This window comes from Paramormyrops kingsleyae, chromosome 12 (assembly GCF_048594095.1).
Source record: "Paramormyrops kingsleyae isolate MSU_618 chromosome 12, PKINGS_0.4, whole genome shotgun sequence".
Taxonomy (NCBI): domain Eukaryota; kingdom Metazoa; phylum Chordata; class Actinopteri; order Osteoglossiformes; family Mormyridae; genus Paramormyrops; species Paramormyrops kingsleyae.
The window spans coordinates 16,480,931-16,502,616 of NC_132808.1; the positions used below are offsets into that span (position 1 = coordinate 16,480,931).

Here is a 21,686-nt window from a genome sequence, read left to right on the forward strand (position 1 = left end):
TGTCAGAAACGGCATGACTCCGCCCCCAAACTGTGAAAACCTCCCTCCGGCAGAACGCGAGCGCAGAAATTTCCCTCGAGCGCAGAGAGCAACCGAAGGATGTTATGATGAACGCACATGCAGCTCTTCGTCCTGTGCTCGCGAGTTTCACTTTTGCGCTCGCGAATGGCATATTTACGCGTGTGAGTTTTGACTTTGCGGTCGCGAGTGGCATATTTACGCGTGTGAGTTTTGACTTGGCGCTCGCGAGTGGCATATTTACGCGTGTGAGTTTTGACTCTAATGTGACGCCATAAATTCCGTTATAAAAATTAAATGACACTCATAAGGAAGTTGCTATGAAATAACTTGGTGTAACAAGGAAGCATGTTGATGTTGATTTTAGAAATGACATTTTGAAACCGCATGCCTGTGAAATGAGTAATATGCTATTAAGTAGCCTAATGTGTTGCCCTATACTCTAACAGCTGTGGGGGTGATCGGGCTGCGATGTGTATCGTGACATCGCAATGACCTCACATGCAGCACGTCGTGAAATGATGCGATATAAGAACGATTTAAAAAGCTTCAAATAATAAAGATGCCATAATTTAAAATAAGCCTAACACTGTTAAGGGTGCCGTTTCACAACCAAACATCACGTAAGAATAACTTATCCATATGATAAAATAATTTTCCGCCCCTGGAATGCACACGCCTCTCTAATGTGCCAGAGTCCACACCAAATCGGCGAAAATTTACCGTAAGACGATTCCAGTTTGTTCATTTTGTATTTTACTTTTATCTTCTCCCCAGTTCTAATTAAAAAAACTCTCACTTCCATTTGGACTAGTGTGGTGCTGAGGTATCACCCGCCACATGGCTGCACTCAGGTTCTCATCCCTGAGGTGGTTCATCATGTGCTGGGAATGGCAATGTGTTGTAACCAGTGTGTCCTCCTTACCTCTCTATCCAAGAAACACATACAGGTGAGATGAAGCTCGGGGGTCCCGGCAGAGGTTCAGCTGGCATGCAGCCCCACTGGAGCTGAGGTTAAGGGACCGTCACATCACTCTCCTGCTGAGGCTTAAACTGGCGACCTTCCAATGACAGGCAAAGAGACTCAAATCACACAGCCACACACTGCTTCCCATGACACACAAACCATTCTGTGGCTTCTAAACTATTTTAAACATAGAGCCACAACGTTTTAACTGAAGATTCTGCAGGAAAAAAAAAAACTTTGTGTGATTGTGCACTGTTCTGTAGGAATAAAGAGATCAAGCATAAGTAAAAAGATACTGTTTAATTTCCACAGGTGTACAGGGGGTCCAGTATTAGGTAAGGATGCAAGTTAGATATATACAAAAACCATGTCCTGCTTATGACATAAGAAATATCTTTATTTACATGGTATAAAAAGAATGGATATGCACAGCTGGTTTCCCATCTATACCATTATTTTTTATTTATCAATTTTTAAATCAATTGACAGGGATTCCATACAGAAGAGAAATACACTGTAATCAATTTGGGGGAAAAAAATCTATATATTTCTCAATACACGCCTGAAAAAAAGGGGAAAAAATGGACATATTGACATTCTATCCATATATGTGGGCCAATGTAAAACATCTAAAAAAAAATTATTAACATATGTCTCTTCCTTGGAAAACGGAGTCACTGCAGACAAAATTCAAATGCCCGTATAATATGACACCAATGTGGTATCAATGTTATTCCTAGGGTGGTACGTTCAAATTCCTCAGTCTGACTGACTATTACGTATTTATTCTTGCCAATATAAGAAAATAACATCACAGGAAATCTGGAAACCATTTTCATCACCCGCACTGACAAAAAAGCAAATAAAAACAATCCATGTAATCATATAATTAAGATATTTCTCAGCACTTTGTTGGATTTCACTGTTCCAACATAAAAGCTATAGATTTTTATGAAAGGGAAATTGTGACATTTAAAATGTTATTTAAAATTTAAATAGGTTTCAACCCTTCTGATTGTTATTTTAAATAATATTCAAAAGGGTTGATATCTATTACCAGTAAACATAATTTATTTAAATCATCTAAACATGCAACATTAGAATAGTTCTGCACTTTTAATCTTCAACTGGAAACTCGGGGGCAAAAAGTTCTCAAACTTCCAGAGTGAACCTTAAAAAAATAAACTATGGTGATTGATTTCATTGGCAAAAAAAAAATAAAAAAATTAGAATGAAAAAGTCAAAATCCATACATTCTGTAATTACTTTGCAAACTTAATTATTCCATTGTTATCAGGCTAATTTAACTGACATCTAAGCTTAAGCACCTTACAGTACAGCAGGAATCTCAAGTTCAGATCCTGGCTGTCTGCAGTGTTATTTTATGCTGATTAAGCTGTTGATCAGAAGAAAAAAAAAACACAATTATAAATTCATGGATCACTTGTTAACATCCCTGCAATATATTGGCATCCCACCATGGGTGATCCCCAGCCTTGTGCTTAGAGATGCCTGTGACAGGCTCTAAGCCCCCATGATCCAGTACTGGATCAAGTAGTATGACTGAAAAGTATAGTGAGAGCTGAAACAGCGTGTTCACCCATCTATCCATCTCCAATCACTTAGCCAGTACAGGGACATTGGGTTATAGGTGCATGGCAGGGTCCACACACACACACACACACACACACACACACACACACACAGAGCTTGCAGACACCTCACACACAAAGCAGAGGCAGGATTCAAACCCTCAGGCCCGGAGGAGTGAATCAACAGTGCAACTCACTGAGCCACCGCCCCATCCACTATTGGTTTCAGAAAACCTAAATCATTTAAGATAGCAACGAAGTAGAAGGAAAAGGGTTAATTAAAAACTTAGCTGGACAGAATTAGCAGCATAGCATGCAGTCCTCAGGTACAGGAGTCAAGGTCCTCTAGCTCATTGTTTCCCAAGACAGTCCTTGGGGACCCCCAGGCTGGGAGCTGGGAGGGAACAAAAATGTGTACTGTCTGGCAGGAAGCTGGGAGGGAGCTATATAAAAACCTGGACTGTTTGGGGGGGTGTTCCTGAGGCCTGGGTTGGGAAGCACTGCCCTAGCTCTACCCCCCATCTTTTCACACAGATCATTCTACTAAAGTAATATTGAGGTTAGCATACAGACTTTCTCCTTGGAATTAACTCTACTGCCATTCCCTGGCATGATCACTTCCAAAAACCGCTAAACTGCAAGCTGACTTCTTCATATTCCAGTTTAAACCAGCAGGACACAAGGTAAACAAAAATGTATGCAATTAATTTGCTGAAAAAGGAGTGTTGGTACCCACTGAAGTGGGATTCTCAAATGATACAGGAAAGCAACACACACTTCATACCCTGAGTAATTCCCAAGAAATACCTTCAAAGACATGGAGATCAAGAAAACATGTAAACAAGACCTATAATGGGAAAATGTTTCAAATTGGATCTGTAAACAGTTCAAAAACAGGAGGATATATTTCCCATAATTCTCCTCTTCCATTTTACTAGACTTCTAAATGCAGCAGTTGTGCAGGCATCTGGTGGCTCCAGAAATTGATCCACAACTTTCAAGAAGCTGTCTGTGTAAGTGCTACACTGCCACGATGTTGTTCATTTCCCACTTTTGACTGTTTTTGCTTCGGTCGCAATCGGCGATGAAAACCTTGTGCAACAAATCTGATCGATCCAAGCATTTCCCAGTAGGAATATATGTAAACCTATTAAGATCCTGTCAGGGCAAAAAATAAATAAAATAAAATTAAATCTTTTTTTTTTTTAACTTATGAAACGTTACGCGAACTGATAAAAATTAGTAAAAATTAATAGTGATGAATAACAGATTGACAATATTGACCGATTGAGCCTAAAATTCCAGCAGAGCCTACTTGCATTCATAAAATCATCAGTAGTCACGCTATGGCACTACTAAGGATAGTTTGTAGCCAGCTTTACGATATACTCACCTTAAAATACTTCCACTCAGTATACTCATTCAAGTTGCAATGAGTTATTATTACTGATGACCCATCAGCTCCCTTTGTCAGGCACTGGTCATACTGCATGAGCTGACTGGCTTCATTTATTCGAAATAGCTGGAAAAAAATACAACAAAATGATACTGCTGAACTTCACTCGTAAAGCTTACGTTAACGAAAAGGAAAGTGCTTCGCTAACCTGGTTTCCGCCCATCCTGTGACAGGGCCCGGTCTCCACATTTCCGCCGTTTGTGTGGCCCATGCTGTCTATACAGTAGTTAGTTTCATATCCACGAACCTGAAAGGGAAATTCATAAACATTATCACTAGACATGAAAAAGATTGTAATACACTGGCTGGCCAAAAATAAATAAATAAAAATCGCACACACTAAGATTTCATTCGCCTTTAGCTTTGATTATGGGGCACATTCATCAATGCATCGCTTCCACTTGCTTATGCAGCATCTCAACATTTTTTTCCATACATACTTGCATTAATTTCTCATCAAGATCATGTATTTATGATAGGAAAATTGAACCACTGCGTAAAGTCCTCTTAAGCACAACTCAAAAACATTCGATGAGGTTAAGGTCAAGACTCTGTGGTGGCCAAATCATGTGTGAAAATGATTCCTCATGCTCCCTGAACCAGTCTTTGACAATTCGAGCCTGATGAATTTTGGCAAAAAATTCCTGGATCATCCAGGAATATTGCCCATGCCATTAGGAAAGAAAAAAAAATATTGCTGGGATAACCTGGCCATTCAGTAGATTCAGGTACTCAGCTGACTTCACTTTATTGCTGCATAACATTGGGTCATTATTACAGCTCAGCAATCACTGGCTTTTACGTACTTGCTGATTTAAATTCAAACAGTGTTTAGTTTTTGGCCAGGCACAGTATTTTACAAACCTAAAAAGAATAATGTTTGATACAGGATCCTAACAACAAAGAAAAATGTCATCCTGAATTGTAAATCAGCACTAATAAACACAATGGCATTTTTATAATAGCACTAAATAAAAATGTTTAGGAATAGGAAGTTTTAACCAATACCTCTCCCCAATCAACATTTCTGGGAGGCAGTGGATAGTGAGTTGGGATGTCGTAAGCGATTTCCTCCATAAACCACTTGAAGCTTTTACAATGGTGCTCCTCTCGAAATCGTTTCAGCTCACTGATGTCTCCGTAAGCCAGAGTCTGGGTTTCGGGTCGACTGGCGTAGAAATAGTCCTTATACTCATCCCACCATACTTCAACTACACGCACATAGTTCTGGTGGAAGGACAAGAACACACACATTTATTTTTTTAGGTAAAAGGACACAGATAGAGTACAGCGTAAAAGTCTTAGGAAGTCAAAGGAAATGTTTAAATGAACTTTGTTGTACAGTTATTACATCTGCCAAAGTATGTTAGACGTTTCAAAGCCTCTCCTAAAGTCTTTGCAGCAACCCTATAGTACACAGGTGTCAGACTGCAGTCCTGGGGGGCCGGAGCCCTGCACATTTTTGGGTTTCCCCTCGTTTAACACATCTAGCTGATTCAACTTCTCGTGCTAATTGCCACATAGCTGTTGAGCTGAATCATTTGTGGTGGAACAGGGAAAGAACTAAGCTACACAAGGCTCCGGCCCCCCAGGACTGGAGTTTGACACCCCTGCTCTAGTACACCCATGTATTTTTGACTGGAAGACTATCCCACCTCATATGGCTAATTGATATTTGACTTTCTAAATACATTTAAAAAGTCAACGAAGTGAGCAGGTGGTCAAATGTAACAAACACATGGAATGGCTGAGGTGCCCCTGAGGAGAAGTTTGGGAACTGAAGCGGTGTTCATCTAGCAATCCAGCAAGATATCAGTAACTTTTTGGAGAACAGAAGAAATCCCTGTTAGTTTTGTATCATGTTACTCCTAATTTTAATACATTTTAATATTAAATTGCGTTTCTTTTTTTGTTGTGAGCACATATACACTTACTACCCAGATAAACAGCTTTAAACATTTCTTTTGACCGCTTAAAACTTGTGCACAGTTCTTTATAGAGGAAATTTCCCTTTGTGTATCGTGAATAGAGACTGACGATAGCTGCTAAAGGCCTTCGTACGAAGCGTACCTTTAGCGTGGGGGAGGAGCCCACGTGAGCGGGGGGCGGGTTTCCTTGCCAACCATGGAGACGATATATATGTCCAACTCGAGAACAGGGCACAAACAGCAGCTGACCACCACACTGCCAAATCTATGTGGTTGGGGGGGGGAGGAAATCATAATTACATGACATTGCATGGCTAATCACTAGTGACTTGCAAGAAAAATGCCATGTTCTGATTTATTTAAAAAAAAAAAAAAAAAAAAAAATCAATTCATGATCAATTTCATGTTTTTATTGCGCACCTAACAGTTTATTTATAGCCGTCTGGTATTCCACTAAGCTTGTGTACCGTATTATGCAGAATGACACATATACGCATAGAAGTTTCACACTAGAAGGTACAAAAAGAAACTGTTATACCTTGTAAGAGATCTCAAAGTTTTCTCCTCCCCAGATCTGCAGGCCAGGGTCATACAGCCCCAGTTCAAAGAAGAAATCTCGCTCAATAGCAAACAGACCACCAGCCATAGCAGGAGACCTGGAGGGAAACGAGTGTCAGACCAGAGCAGCAGCATATCCAAAAGTTTACCAGCTGAGGAAAGGATGTACTAAGGAATGCAAGTCTGAAGATGTGTGTGACCAACTCATTTCTCCACCATTGATGAGACAGTATTAAAGCTAAAAGCAAGTGCTATCTTGGTCTAAGGGAAAGGCTCTCAACTCTGGTCCTGCTGGATTTAGTATGATTTAAACATAATATTAAAAATCACACTGATGGATTTGAAGGACTCTTGTAAGTTGTGCAAAGATCTGAAAAAAAGTTGCATCGAACTATATATTTAATATAGTTGATTTTAGTTATGCGATTAATTCAATCAGAACCAAAGTTGAAAAACCTGACTTGAGAAAAAATTAGATGCATGGGTAACAAAAGACTGTCAGTAGTAGTTAGTAATAGTGTTGTTAGGAAGCTTGTAACTATACAAGAGCAGTGAAACAGTTGCATTGCTGTGAAACCTCAGGGCCCCCTGTGGGACTGAAAGTTGGCTTTAGTGTTCCACAATGGCCTTAGCTTGCATGAAACACTATGCAGTGCCACAGTCCTGCCCCCGGTGCAGTTAAGCAAGCCAAGCTACCAAAAAGTCCCTCCACCAAAAGGCAAGAAGCAACAAGACTGCAGCTCACACGTGATTAATCTCCTATTCATGAATTACCGATATGGCTCAGTTTTAAAGGATCTCCTCTGCTTCTCCCTGTCTGAGAGGGGGACACGTTTCCAAAGCATGCTCCAGTCCCACGCTCCTCTGGCAAAGCCATCTTCATCCCCGCCCCCTTGTGGTTCAATGGTGTAAGTCTGGCCGTTTATGGAGTCAATGAGAGGCACCGTGCACACGGTTCTGAGGCGGATAGCCCATTGTATGGAGGTGGGGCGTGTTTGCGGTATCCATGCATCATACAGACATCACCGGCAAACACGGGACAAGAGCAAAAAGGGGGTTTGGGGGGGGGGGGGGGGGGGGGGGTAAAGACAAAGGACATAAATGGACATAAGGGATGAGGGAATTAATCCTGGGTGCTTTACCGATATGGTTCACTCTTATGCTTTCTCTTAGCCTTTTCCTTGCTGTTCAAAGGCACCCGCTTCCACAACAAACTCCAGTCCCAGGCACCTCTGGCCAACCCATCTTCATCCCCACCTTGCTGCGGTTCTATGGTATAATCATTTCCGTCTATGTAATCTATTAAAGGAACTGTGCAAACGGTTCTGCAACATTAACAAGAAACGACATTCGTTACATTGTTTCAATTATCGAAAACACTGACAGAGCAAAATTCCACCAAGTACAGCTGTTTTCTCTGAGGAAGTTCAAACAGAACTGTTCACTCTGAAAATTGTTTTCGAACTCTTACAAGATAACAGCTCACAGAAACTGCTCGGGTGGAGAAAAAAAATCTTCAGTGAAATAACAGCACGGCAAAGCATATATGCCCATCGATAAATATGACTATTCATTACACCAACATTTCCTATAATTAAAAAACATTTATAAACAACATGAACAACAGCAAAACAACATCAATAATCTTTCATGGTCTGTGCGCTACCTGTCCTTTGAAATGGGGGCCACCAGAGGTGCATACCAGTTCACTCCGACTTCACAGTGAGCGTCCAGGTAGATGAGCACCTGGGGAGGGACACAGAGACCGTTGTTACGCCTTACCCGCATCATAAAATTCGACCTGCCACATACTCTGCAGTGAATTCTGGTTGGTCCGCAGACATGTAAAGGTATAAATGCGTATCAGCAGCAATGAGAAACCAGCAAAACTCACCTGGCCTAATGTGGCCTTCCGGGCTCCAATGCTCCGGGCTTGGATTAAGCCCTCCCTCTTCTCATTGCGGAACAGCTTAACCAGGCCGTTCCACTGCTTGATATACTCCTCCAGCCTCTCTTTCAAGTGCACTGGGGATAAATGTGAAAAATGCAAATTAGCACCACACAATGAGCAAAAGGGCCATATTTATCCATCATTAGCAGCACGTAATGCCTAGCGGCATTTAAGCACCAGCGCCTAGAAAATTCAACATCTTCTACAATTATTATCAAATGCATTATATAGAACACAAAAACTATGGCAGTTCTCCCCAGCCTTATATTATTTTAGTATAAACACGGAAAGCAAAAGCAGATTGTTCAACACTAAGCTCCCGGATATTTAATTAATCATTTACAGCAAACACCTAACCGTGATAAGATAACAGGCCGTGAATACACGGCTGGTGTTAAAAAGTGCACTTTGCCTTTCACTGCCATGTGACCCGGCTTTCCTTTTCTCATTATGCATGTATGAGATCACTTGTGCAGATCCACAGAGCATGCAGCACATTTTTTAAATGTGTGACAGAACGACTGGCCACCACCTCAAATACAATTTAGCGAATCATATTTAATTTGATAACAGAAAGTGGTATCAAAGTCAGGTGATATCATCCATAAGAAGGTTTATTAGTGATGACGTGGAAACCATAATGGGAATGTTCCATCTGCGATTATAACAAAAGGTTTCCACTGTGTCCTGATATGATTATAGCTGCTGTCAGAGCTGAACAGACTATAGCAATGCAGTGAGGTGTATTGTGGGTAAATAAATGGCCAAGATGCTGGAACCCTGGAGTCAACAAAATGCTTCATTCAAGTAATAGCTCCCCCCTCCCTCCCAGACACTTCCATCACTACCTTTATTGCTAAAGTCATCAATCATAACAATTTCAGCAAGATATTTCTGGGGCGTCCTTTTGATGACGCTGTGCACGGTCCTCATCAGTGTGGACCACCCCTCGTTATGGAAGACAATAATGACGCTCGAGGTCAGCAAATTCTCATCGTAGTGCCAGTATTTGCATCTAAAAGGAGAAAAACAAGACAACACAATGCTAAGCAATACAGGCATGGCTCAATTTGTAAGTTCCTACAGCTGTCAGACCCAAAGTGAACACCTTAAGCAAACCTGGGAAAACCTGGGATTAACCTAAAGGAGGCTGGTTCTCCATTTGACTTTCTTTTTCTCATAGGGTGTTTCTCAATATGCGTACTTGACCATACTTGGGTTCTCACGTACCCATTTTACATCATCTTCCACTGCCCAAGACCAATTCCAATACTAAGAACAGAAGTACAGAGGACGGTAAAAGGTCCCGGACGTCATTCTTCCTCCACGTCAAACATAAAGGATGCATCGGCTGCATCCTCGCCAGAACGAGAACAGTCCCAGAATTCCTCGCGCCCCATGTTCGTTTTTGGAAAGCAAGTTAGCAAAACCGGTCTTGCCAAGACCACAGATATGATCTTTTCATTCTTAGTATTGTGAAATACTCAGGATCTCTAAGGATCCACCCAGACAACATTCAGATAGGCAGGCAAAGGGGTGTATTTCAACAGCTGCCACCTTTGACCTTTCTGATAAAAGCAAAAAGAACACTGCTTGATGAACAACAAAACCATATCAGTGCCGTGGCATATACATTTCAGTTTTCATAACATTTGTTATAAGTTGCCTCTTTATATTTAGACGGCCAGCATGTCTAGCAATATGCTTTTCTGATTTGCTAAATGTACTCAGACGCTTGTAACAAATTGTGCAGTGGACAATGTGCACATGCCAAAATAACAGCTGCAATACTCAAATAAACCTAAATAACCAAAAATAGGTGAAACAAGAGTGAAAGCAGCCCAGAGAAATATATCCCAATAAATAAGTATTTAGAAAACTGAAATCAGTATATAAAAAATATGAAATAGGACACTCCTTTAATTATTCTGAAATGTACATGTCTGGTTACTAAATGGCCAATTACATATCAGAATTTTGTATAGATGATTGCGCATGTGTCCAATGTGGTACTGTAAAGCATGTAATTCGAGGTCAAAGAGACCATTGCAGCTAAAGAATCAATAGACCCAATATGCCAGAAACACTTTTTGAAACAAATTACTTATTCTGGGTTCATTATATGTATTTTTGTCATTATTCATCATTGAAATGCTTTATTTTTAGGAAGAGACGTCTTTTTTTTTTCCATTTTACGTTTTTAGATGTCAGCTGTAAATCAGGCAGCAAAAACAAGCACTGTAAACATGCTAGCACTCTGATGGTAACAATTTAATAGCTGAGATGTAAATGAATTGAAATCCCTTCTACAACATGCGTCCAACAAGAGCAGCCATGAACAGCCACAAGGGTAACTAGGTGGTTTTACTCACTCTTCATGCCGCAAGTCACTGATACTGCGGTCCAGGGATATCATGTCGCTGGCCACCATATTGAAGCCAAACTCTTTGATGCTGTCCTGTATGGAATCCTTGTAGTCTGGACCCAGAACAAACGGTTTGGCTCTTTCCCCTGGGCCATCTGCCACTCCATCAGGTTCAGGTTCCTTCGGCTCAAAGTTGCCCAAAATACCTCGTTTCAGGACAGGGTTGGAGTACGGGTGGCTGTGGGGTTTAAAAGTAGCATACTGCTTCTGCATGACATTTTGCTGATTCTGCACAACATCCCCAGATTCCCGTTTTTGCTGATGTATCTCATTTTCTCCTGCATGCTTCTGACGGATGGACTCCAGGTCGACCTCCACTCCTTCAACATGAGGCCAAGGAACCACAGGTTTAAATTTTTCCAATATATTATTCTTGGCATTGGGCAAGACATCAGCAGCATTACCCTGGCCCTGGAAATGATGAGAAAGAATCAATCTCTGCCAAACTTGAAATCACAGTTATGCCTTTATAATTTCTTTTATTAACAGAGCATTTATTGCACAGAAAACAGGCTGTCACAGCGCATATTTTACACATCCTATTTTTATTAGTAGTTAAAGTTAACATTTCAATTAAAAGACATTAAATTAAGTACCCTAAGCACGTCAATGGCGTTATCCCAGAGCCAAACGATCTAACGTTTCAAGTCTTCCCACAGACCGTGTAAAATTTATTGCACTCATGCTTGCATCTGACCAGACAATTTCTAATAAAACTGGACGGCATGCTAACCCGCAAACAGCTTAGTGAAAGTGCATTAACTAAACGCAGAGACGCGCTACTTTAGCGAGCCCAGTAACAAAATAATTTCCACGCAATTAAATGTTGTTTACTCCGGATGGCGTTTTACGTTGATGCTTAATTAATGTTAATGCTGAGAAATGTCACCTCAGACGGCGTATGGTGCGCCGTTTTCGGGGCCTAGCCAGGCCACGGCTCGCTTAACGATGCTAACCGTACGCCGAACGCCTGCCTTCCGGGTTGCCATTGCACCAAGTATGGCAGCACAACTTATCGCACCCGGCATCCACTACCGCTCACGTACAGGCATACAAACAGTTGCTATAATGCAGAGAGGAAACAAGCAGCCACAGGTCCCCATAGTTGTGCTTTAACTACTTATCTCTTTACTAGCTTGGTACATAAGGTATCCATGACAACGAGCCGGACTGCACGCGCGTTTACCGGCGGCGCTCGAGTAGCCGAAACCAAAGTGAAGGACAAACAAGTAACAAATGTCCATCGACGAGACAACACCGGGCGCTTTCATTACCAATAAAAACCATAACAACCTACCACTTTAGCAAAAGTGTCGTCGCTTGCTTTCGGCGTAAGGGAGGACCACAGCACGACCAGGACTAAAAAAGTGCCAATGATTACCAAACTGCGAAGGATAAATCCAACCTTTAACCTCATTTTAACTACGGCTAAATGACATATACATGTATATTAATGAGGGGCAGCAGCTTGTGCTCGACGAGCGTGTCTCCCCCGCCCTGGCGCTGCTGCCACCGTCCCAGTCGGCCCCCGTGCCTCTCGTAATGGTCGCGCCCCAGACAGCCACCGCACATGGCACACACACACACACACACACACATACAAACTCACGCGCCCGCGTGCGCGCGCTGACGCACTGCACGACAATAGTGACAATTACGACCCGCCTCATTATTATGCTCAGCTTGTTTTCTTGTTTTGAAAAATGAAATTAAGCCGGGCGTGAACTCTGATGTAAATTGATAAATAATGATACACAATAATTACTTACCTGTCATTTATTTCGCGTTGTTAGAATCAAAGTGGGGTGTTCATGCTTGATTTTCATCTCCAGCGTCGCAAATGCATTCGGTTTTCGCCAGTGTTTCTAATTTCTCCAGAAAGCACTGTCGAACGGTAGCATATTTCTAAATGCTCTTTAGCGTCCGATTGAGTGTGCCGTAAAATGGACTGGGCTACATTCTAGTTGACCATATAAGTGGTATATACCATATAAATAGGTGAATTTAAATTGCAATAGAATTTCAGCGTCTCTTTTTAAGGAAGCAAAAAAATTACCGAAAACTGTCATTTTAAAAAGCAATTTTAGTCTCCAGTAGTGTGTGCCCAGCAAAAGACCAGAAGGGTGCAATCCTGCGCAGCGTGCTATTTACCATTCTCCACCCCATCACATTAACTAGCATCACGACCTTATCATTGAAAGATTAAGCGATTATTGATTACTGTAGCATTAATACAATTTCATGGTTATAATCAGAAACTTAAAAAATCAAAAAAGTCACAAGAAATATCAGAAATTATTTTTCATAATACAGTATTTCATTTGTCCGAGAATAAAACGCCTATGGGGATGTGATTTCTGTATATTAAAATATATTATCATCCATCTCAACTACGAAAAAAGGTTGACTATTGTTGTATCTGCTAAAAAATTAATGTATGTCTTTTCCTTTTTCCCTGAAAGATTTATCTTGCATTTCAGACTACAATGAAAAGTTTGTGCAGAGAAGAAAACCAAAGATTATTATTTTATTATTTATCCACCAGTAACATCAGCCGCATGTATTTGTTGTGTTTTATCAAGAAGTTATATATTGTGTTGATTTTAAATGTACTGTACTATTCCTTCACACTTTTAAGGTTTTGCACTTTTATTTTCCCACAGATACAATTGTCTGAATACCCCCCAAGACATACACAAGCAGAAATGTTTCAGTTCAAAATGTAATCTGACATGCATTTTGTTTTCTTATTAACCAGTGGGCTACTATTCAGTTTTAATTTCCAAGAATAATCTAAATTCATACCACAGTAGTATTGAGTAAAAATATGACATCGAGAATAATAATAATATATATTTTTTTTAAACTCCCGAATGTCATGTAACCATTCTTGAAAAAATTGCATGTATCACCTCGATCTATCCTAGAATTTCTCTGGATTTATGTTGGTTGTGGTGCCTTACTTGCTGTGGGCTTTATTATGTATCTTACCAAACACACTACGAAAGAAATCACCAGGACACACAAGCAAAAATGAAAACTCTCATCTTATTCATCAGTACTAACCAGGCACGTAGCCACCCAATAGAATTAAGGGTTTGAAAGCCCCGCCCCCCCAGGACTTTCTTTGCTCCTGACCAGGGTGGTCAAGTAGTAAAGTAAGGAGTTTGAACCCCTGCTATAAATTTGCCAGATCCCCCTGGAATTAAATTTTTGGCTAGGGGCCGCCCGCAAACATTGCTTTACATATTCTCTACGTACATATAAAATAACCCTAAACAAAAAAGAATTTTGAAAGTTCTCTTAAAGCGTAGTAAAGGCTATAAAATGCACTCTCGTGTGACTTTGCTTGGTGTTTAAACCAGTTTATTGCATTTTGGTACCGTTTCACAATTATAACAAGAATAGCATTGATTGTAGTGATGATGACGCCAGATCTCTATATACATTTTCTGTAAAAAAATATGACAAAAATTTCAAATAATGAATTATTAGAACAAGAATAATAAAAAGAATACTGATAAAAAAGTTTTAACACAAAGTCAACACTTCAGAGGCAGAAGCTTACATGCAGTCTTTGCATAAGTGACTAAAAAAAGGTTCTTTTTTTTCTAAATCTGAGCCACTCTCAAAGTCTGCCATTTCCAGTTCTGATGCCAGGGGCAGAATCAGCCCTCAAGCTGGGAGAGCCTCATGCATTTATGCGTCCTTGGCCAGCAAGGTGCAAATCCAAACTCATCTTTTCACATTAGAAGAGATCCTGAGGGAAGGAGAATCCAGCCATGTTGTTGATGCCGACGAGAGCTGGCCTTCTCCGTCTGGGATGACCAGGGACCCCTAGGAGGTTGTGGGCCCACTGAATTTGTCCAGGATGGTCGCATTCGCGTGCTGGAAGTACCATCTCTGCGTCTCTGACTGTGGGTTGCACTTACTCATGAAAATCTTCTTATCACTAGGGCTGCCGTCCATGCAGCTTCCGCTCACGGGATGATACAGAGATTTATCCTGCAGCAAAACGGAATGGACCACTGTAATGACACCATCACGAGTGAAAGCGTCATCTCCCACTGATTGCTCTGGGATAGGAAATTCAGGAAGTATAATGTTTTTAATCAGGATTATGTATGTAGCAACATTCTAGCTATGTGGCAATTATTTGATGTAATGTGATTTGATTTTTAACATTACGGCATTAAAAGTCACCAGTGCATGAACTTCTGGATTAGTTTTGAACTTTGCTTCAACAAATAACTTTGGTTCTGGAGAATTGTTTATTGATGTGTTCATAAAAAATGCATTGGATCGATTACTATATAGTTTTATTAAATATTTGAGTGTTTATATTCGTATCAAACATACTAAAATGTCTTCATCTTTGTAATTCTCATTTAGAAATGTACCAGAACAACAAAAATATTTCCTATCAGGACAGTAAAGAAAAGCAATAGAACTGAAATGTCAAATATATGCATAACGTCATGTTTGTTCACTCAGGTAATAATACTTTCGATGGTCTTCAAGAGCAGAATTGCTCCATTTAAGGGTAAACTGAATGCCGTTGCTCTCAGAGTACTGTACCTTCCTGTACTGCCACTGTTGGTTACCCTTCATGCCATGACAGTCATACAACGTTACAGGGCTGCTGCTGGAAATTGCATCCAAGCAAAACTTCCTGGTGTGCATGGGATCTCCTGGCCTGATGTCTTCCCTCCAGCCGAAAGTGAAGATCTAATGTAGATTCCCCCAAACACACAATCAATCAGACGAACAAACAAACAAGCAAAGAAACAGAATTCTTCAACATCTGTCTATACAGTATAATGTTCACCAACTTAACACCGAGGTAATTCATGCGATTCTTTTTAACAGGTTTATAGCAGTTTTTGGTAGAGTGTGGAAAATGCAGCATCGTTTGAGTTAAATATTTGCCTGAGTAAAACAGGATTTTCACTTTCAACACCTGAGATTTTTCTAGGTCTGGTTATTTTACCACAACGATTATGGCTTATTGTTTTAACTAGTATATAGCATGATAATATATTCCTTTTGCTCACAATGTGTTCACCAGGAGTGAATGTTTCAGGAAAAGAAAACAGAAACATCTTATTCTACAACACAGGAAATGATCCTGAGTACTACACAGCAGAGTTTGTCATTAATTTTAATTTAATTTATCAATTACATTATTGACATATGTATGAAAAGTCATGGCCAAAAATACCAGCACCTCTTGCATTCCTTTCAGAAAATACACTGCTTCTCCCAGGTAATTGTTGCAATTTCAAATTTTTATATATTTATTTATTTTGTTGGTATTGGAATATTTATTTTATTTATTTTGTTGGTATGTGGAACACAAAAGAGGAGAGAAAAAAGTCAAATCTGATATCATCCCGTACAGAGTTCCAGAAATGGACTGGATAAAATTCTAAGAAATAACTGGATTTGAATAATGTGATCTGCTTTTAAATTATATTTAAACTCACATATGGCAAGTAACAGGTGCTGGAAATGCAGGTGTCACACTAGCAACCAATTTAAATGGAGAAAAGTTGACTCAGTCTTTGTGTCTGCGTGTGCCACACTGATCATGGAGAAAGGAAAGAAGCGCAAAGATTCTCTGAGGATTTGAGAACCATATTTATGGGAAAGCGCAATCTACGGGACAATCTCAAGGCTACCAGTCCATGTCCAGAGATTTTAGTGTTTCTGTGTCCACTGTGTGCAGCGTCATTAAGAAGTTTACAGCCCATGGCTAAACTCCTGTAGCTAACTTCCCTGAATATGGATGGAAGAGGAAAATTGATGGAAGATTGGAATGAAGGATCATTCGAAAGGTAGAGAACCTCTATCAACTTCCAGACAAATTTAAGCCAACCTGCAGACACAGAGAACAAGTGTCAGCTTGCATTATCCGTCGCTATCTGAATGAAATTGGACGCTATTACAGGGGACAAAGGACTACACTGTTGACACAGAATTGTAAATAAGCCAGTCTGGAGTTTGCCAAAACTTAGCTAAGGACCCCAATATCCTTTTGGTAGAAACTCCTGAGGACACATGATACCAAAATAGAGCTTTTTGGGAAAGCACATCATTGTATTGTTACAGTAGATGAAATGAGGCCTTCAAAGACAAGAACACGGTCAAACATGGTGGAGGTTCACATATATTTTGGGGCTCCTTAGCTGCCTGGTACTAGATACCTTGATTGTGTACATGGCATCATGAAATCTGAAGACTACCAAAAAAATTTGGAGAGCAATGTAGGGCCCAGCACCAGAAAGCAGGGTCTTCGTCTGAGGTTGTGGATCTGACAGCAGGATAATGACCCAAAGAATACTTCAAAAAAGCATTCAGAAATGGTTTAAGACAAAATGCTGGAGAGTTCTGAAGTGGCCAATGATGACTTCAGATCTGAATCCCACAGAACACCTGTGGATAGATTTCAGAACCGCAGCTGCGAGAGGGTACACTTAAAATCTGAGAAACCGGGAGCAGTTGGAAAAAAGAGTGGCCTGAATTTCAATCAGATAGGTGTAAGAAGCTCATTCATTGTTACAGGAAGTGACCGATTTCAGTTATTATTACTAAAGGCTGTGCTACCATATATTAGGTGCCAATAATTTCGTCCAGTCCATTTCTGGAGTTCCATGTGGAAAGATATGTTTACTTAAAGATACTTTTTTTCCTTTGCTTTTTCGTATTGTTCCACTGCAAATAAAACAAATAAACATTTGAATAATTGCAACAATTTCCTGGGAGAAAGGGAATGCACAGGTGCCAAAACTTTTGGTCATAACTGTATGTATGTATGTATGTGTGATCAGTCTGTCTAGCTGGCTGTCTGTCTACATTTCTATGTTTTACTCCCTGCAACGTGAAAAATGGCAGCGTGTTAAAGACACAGTCCCCCGCCTACCTGTTCGCGAGCCCATGTACGTTCTGCTCCTTCCTTTAAACACGCATCCAGCCTCACCTCTGTGCCCGTAGACCCATGTTTGCTGTCTATGCACAGGCCAGAGGCAGCATTACGGATCTAAAAACACAGTACAGCAGACATGAGATTATCCAGAGGTAGCTGTAAACATTCTTCATTAGTAAACCATTTGCCAGTGAGATTCATGAAATAATACATTTATATTACCAAATAATACAAATTTATTGTAGCATCATCAGTAAACATTCTCTATGCTATTCCAGACTTTCCCTCTTTGGTCAATAAAGTTCATTCTAATTCTAATTTTAATTTGTATTCTTTGACTAAAACAGGTATTAAATCTTCAAAAATAATGCACGGTAAAACAGTTTCACATTAATGGTTCACAACATTGTTTCAGTCTGACACTATGCATATTTTGTTTCTATATTTGGACAGATTTGCATACCCAACTCCTACACAGTAGTCTAAAGTATGAAAGCGTGCCAGATCAGACTTCCTGTGAATGTGGTCAAGCCTGAAAGTCTGACAATGCTTGAATGCAGAAGTCTGGCTTAGTAAGGTATATATTTCACTGTAGCCCATAGAATGTTCTTTTGTAAAACAAAAATGCTAACTGGATTTGGAAATGGAGTAAATTAATAGTCCCAATCTCTAATGTGGTTTCCTGCGGTGAAGAATGTAACTGGCATACAGCACTGGTTGTCTTTGACAGCCCTTATGAAGCACCCTGTGAACATTTGTTAGTCCACCTGAGTCTGTAACAGAGTTAAAAGTCAATATCTGTAACACAAGCAGACATGTAACTTCAAATGTGCACCTATTTTCATGCTGTTACAAAACGTTTTTGTGATACAGCATAAATAACACATGCTGTAGCAATTTAACTGCGAGCAGTTCAATGCTTGTTGATATAGCGCCGCACCTTTCACAACACAGTCACCCCTAAGGCACCTGACAAGGATCTGCAGTGATCCAGTGCTGCGTCATTTATGCAAAATGATGCAGGAAACTGAAATGAAGAGAAGGAACGAATTCCAGAAGACAATGGAAAGAGGGAGAAGAAACAAGTCTAGGGGACCAAGGTCTACTGACTGCCCCACCTGCAAACTAGTTTAGTCTAGTTTAGAGCTAGTTTAACAGGTTTCTCTTATTTTTATAGAGAAGTGACAATTCCTTGCTAGTCTGTTATCAACCAATTGGCTCTCTCCCAACAATATGTGGTGGTTGATGTCTCTGTACAAATTGACACAATTGTACTATAAAAAAGGCACCAGGGATTTTACTTAGAACCTCACTATTTTATATAATGTTAGCATGTTAGCATATCGCTTGTGCCTTTTTTCGATATACGGCATACATATAAAACCATATATAATCAGAATGAAATATACATCCAAGTTTTCATTTCACTTCATTTAAGTTTAAGTGAATAGATGTTTCTAAATGGCCCTGATTTGTATGTGTCCTGGGATAGACTCCAGGAACCTGAATCAGTTAAGTGTTTGTAGAAAATGAGTGGTTGTAAAGTGACTTAAGTGACTCTGCCAAAAATACACAACGATATTGCTCTGCACTGGAAATCTAGAACACTTGAAAAAAGCTCAGGTACTGTTGGGAACCCAGAAGGGCCAGCACCTGACCACAGAGGAAGGTTGACGATCTGCATATCACAGCCAGGCGTGTAGCTGGAGATGAGGTGGTTATATCAGTCACTTCCATGCAACACAGATCTTTGACCTTTGCATACTTAGGACTAGTTTAACAGGTTTCTCTAATTTACACAGGTATGTGATGCTTCCTTGCTAAAGTTTGTCACTAACCAGTTGACGCTCTCCCTACAATATGTGGTATTTGGTGCCCCTGTCCAAATCGATTAAAAAAAATATATACAGCTGTGGAAAAAATTCAGAAACTACAGCACAAGTTTTTGTTTCATGTATTTCAAAATTTAGGGTTGGGCGTCTGTGAATAATATATACTGTACATTTTTTTTTTTGCAAACTGCAGCCTGGTTCTTCTCTGTTTCTCATTGAAGGGCTCCTTCCTTGCTTTGTGGGACTTCAGTCCTGCTTCTAGGAGCCTGATACAAACTGTCCTAGCAGTGCAACTCACACCTGCACTTAATGCTTCCCGTTCCTTCTGAAGGTCACTTGATGTCACCCTCTGATTCATGAGAACCTGTCGGATAAGTTAACAGTCATCTCCGCCATTAGGAAGTCTCTTACGCCCTTTACCTGCCTGGTTTCTGGTCGTTCCCAGTTTCTCCTGCTTCACCTTATTCTTGTGTACTGTGGTCTTAGAAATTTTGAACCCGGAAGCAATCTGCTACTTAGCTTAGCCTTCAGCCAGCAGAACCAGGATTAATCGAGGTTTTAAAAAAGCAGGATTTCTTTAAAAAGATAGAGTGGTCTCATAATATTTTCCGCAGCTGTATATATATATATATATATATAAATGATAGAAAAGCTTTACCTCTCCCCAAGCTGCAGGCAAAGGCTCCACGGGAGGGTAATACTTGGGCAGGTCCCAGGCCACACTGCTCATGTACCATTTGAAGTCTTTACATTTGAGTTGTTTACGCAGATTCTTCTGGGCTGTCAGGTCGCCGGTGGAGAGGTGCCGGTACTCCGGCCGACGCTGGTAGATGAACTCCGTGTACTCATCCATCCATGTCTCTGCCACGCGCTTCAGGTTCTGAATGCAGAACAGGTGGCTACAAACATGTCTGCCTTCCACAGTGTCCAATGGGCCTGAGTCGCTGCTCTGAGCTAGAACATTTCACCGGGTTTGCACAAAAGCTTTGCTAATACATGGGAAATGACATCTGTACTCAATATCCAGGACTCATGTTCATTTTTGACCTTTTCAGCAATACTATCTTATGCTAATACTATTAATTCATTGGAAGCAGCATCTAGTGCTGTTTCTGGAAATTGCAACATAAAATGAAAAAAAATAAAAATACATTGGCAGTTAGGTAAGAGATTCCAATCAATGCATACAAATAGTCAAATCATTGTCCAAATAATGAAGTACTGGAAGCATTGATGAAATAATTAAAGATAAATCTGTTTCAATATTCCATCCATTCATTTTCAGTAACCACATGTCCGATCCGGGGTTGCAGGGACTCCAGAGGATGTGGACTCAAGGCAGGGAACAACCCAGGATGGGGCACCAACCCTTTGCAGGGAACACCTTCGAGCAATTTGGTAACATCAAATAGCCTCAGCATGTTTTTAGACTGTGGGGGGGAAACTGGAGTATCCAGAAGAAGCCCTATGACAAAGGGAAAGCCTGCAAACTCCCCACACAGAGCCATGCTGGGCACTCGAACCCTGGTCCCAGAGGTGTGTGGCAACAGGGCTAACCACCCCCGTCAGGTTCATAACTCTACGAGTTAAATTAAGAAGTCAAACTAATGTTCGTTTTATTAATTATAGCAATAATAATCATTGTAAAAATTCACATTTATCTGGAACTTTGAGTCTGTACTTAAAGGGTTATGAATTAGAGAGATGAATGGATTTGTCTCTTTACCAGCTGAACAGCAAAACAGGCAGCAGTACTGGTCAGCTTTCAGTAAACCTCCAAAGGTCACTGTAAGGAACCAAAGCACCACGAGGGTCCTCACATCCCATGCACACTTACTCTTGCCAAGCTGGTGCCAGAAGGCACTTTGTAGGGGACATACTTCCTGTAAATGTGGCCCACTCTGGAACAAGGGACGTCATACATCGTGCCTCCACACATCCAGACCTGAGAACAACAATGACATCACTGTCACATCGCAAGCCGGTGCACTGTAAGAGCCCCCCCCCGAGAGCGTCTCCCGACAGATAATGATG

General features: G+C 40.6%; 2 protein-coding genes and 1 long non-coding RNA gene across 7 annotated transcripts in view; 1 reads left to right on the forward strand and 2 right to left on the reverse strand.

Moving 5' to 3' along the window:
- Nucleotides 1–1,266: 1,266 nt before the first annotated feature.
- LOC111845352 (N-acetylgalactosaminyltransferase 7-like) lies at nt 1,267–12,494 on the reverse strand. Of its 4 annotated transcripts, none has more exons than XM_023814707.2 (12): nt 12,193–12,494; nt 10,843–11,306; nt 9,319–9,485; nt 8,414–8,544; nt 8,186–8,265; nt 7,294–7,476; nt 6,500–6,617; nt 6,104–6,226; nt 5,042–5,260; nt 4,182–4,280; nt 3,971–4,099; nt 1,267–3,735 (listed from the first exon to the last, which is right to left on the reverse strand). In XM_023814707.2, exons 1-12 carry the CDS (start codon nt 12,310–12,312, stop codon nt 3,598–3,600), a joined length of 1,971 nt encoding a protein of 656 aa, XP_023670475.1. In that variant the 5' UTR covers nt 12,313–12,494; the 3' UTR covers nt 1,267–3,597. The 4 variants fall into 4 exon arrangements, with proteins under 4 accessions (XP_023670475.1, XP_023670476.1, XP_023670477.1 ...); XM_023814708.2 differs by lacking the exon at nt 7,294–7,476 and adding an exon at nt 7,662–7,844; XM_023814709.2 differs by lacking the exon at nt 12,193–12,494 and adding an exon at nt 11,785–12,163.
- Nucleotides 3,510–6,858, forward strand: LOC111845354 (uncharacterized). Its single transcript, XR_002838598.2, has 2 exons — nt 3,510–3,590; nt 6,534–6,858. It is a non-coding gene; the product is annotated as an uncharacterized lncRNA (long non-coding RNA).
- Nucleotides 12,495–13,822: 1,328 nt separating the features above from the next.
- The window catches only part of LOC111845325 (polypeptide N-acetylgalactosaminyltransferase-like 6), a 133,056-nt gene continuing 125,192 nt past the window's right edge, over nt 13,823–21,686 (reverse strand). For both annotated transcript variants that reach the window (XM_023814658.2, XM_023814659.2), the window contains exons 9-13: nt 21,490–21,597; nt 20,311–20,532; nt 17,818–17,934; nt 15,474–15,623; nt 13,823–14,900 (exon numbers count right to left, since the gene is read on the reverse strand). In XM_023814658.2, the coding sequence (XP_023670426.1) occupies nt 14,733–14,900; nt 15,474–15,623; nt 17,818–17,934; nt 20,311–20,532; nt 21,490–21,597 (765 nt within the window). In that variant the 3' untranslated portion in view covers nt 13,823–14,732. The remainder of the gene's footprint in view (nt 14,901–15,473; nt 15,624–17,817; nt 17,935–20,310; nt 20,533–21,489; nt 21,598–21,686) is intronic.

Excerpts from the sequence above, each read along its gene's own strand:
- LOC111845352 (XM_023814707.2), bottom strand. The coding sequence starts at position 12,312 with ATGAGGTTAAAGGTTGGATTTATCCTTCGCAGTTTGGTAATCATTGGC. Across the intron at positions 6,618-7,293 it reads TTTAAAACTGAGCCATATCG|GTCTCCTGCTATGGCTGGTG; the intron begins GTAATTCATGAA and ends GTTTCCCTCCAG. Across the intron at positions 3,736-3,970 it reads CTGAGTGGAAGTATTTTAAG|GATCTTAATAGGTTTACATA; the intron begins GTGAGTATATCG and ends TTGCCCTGACAG.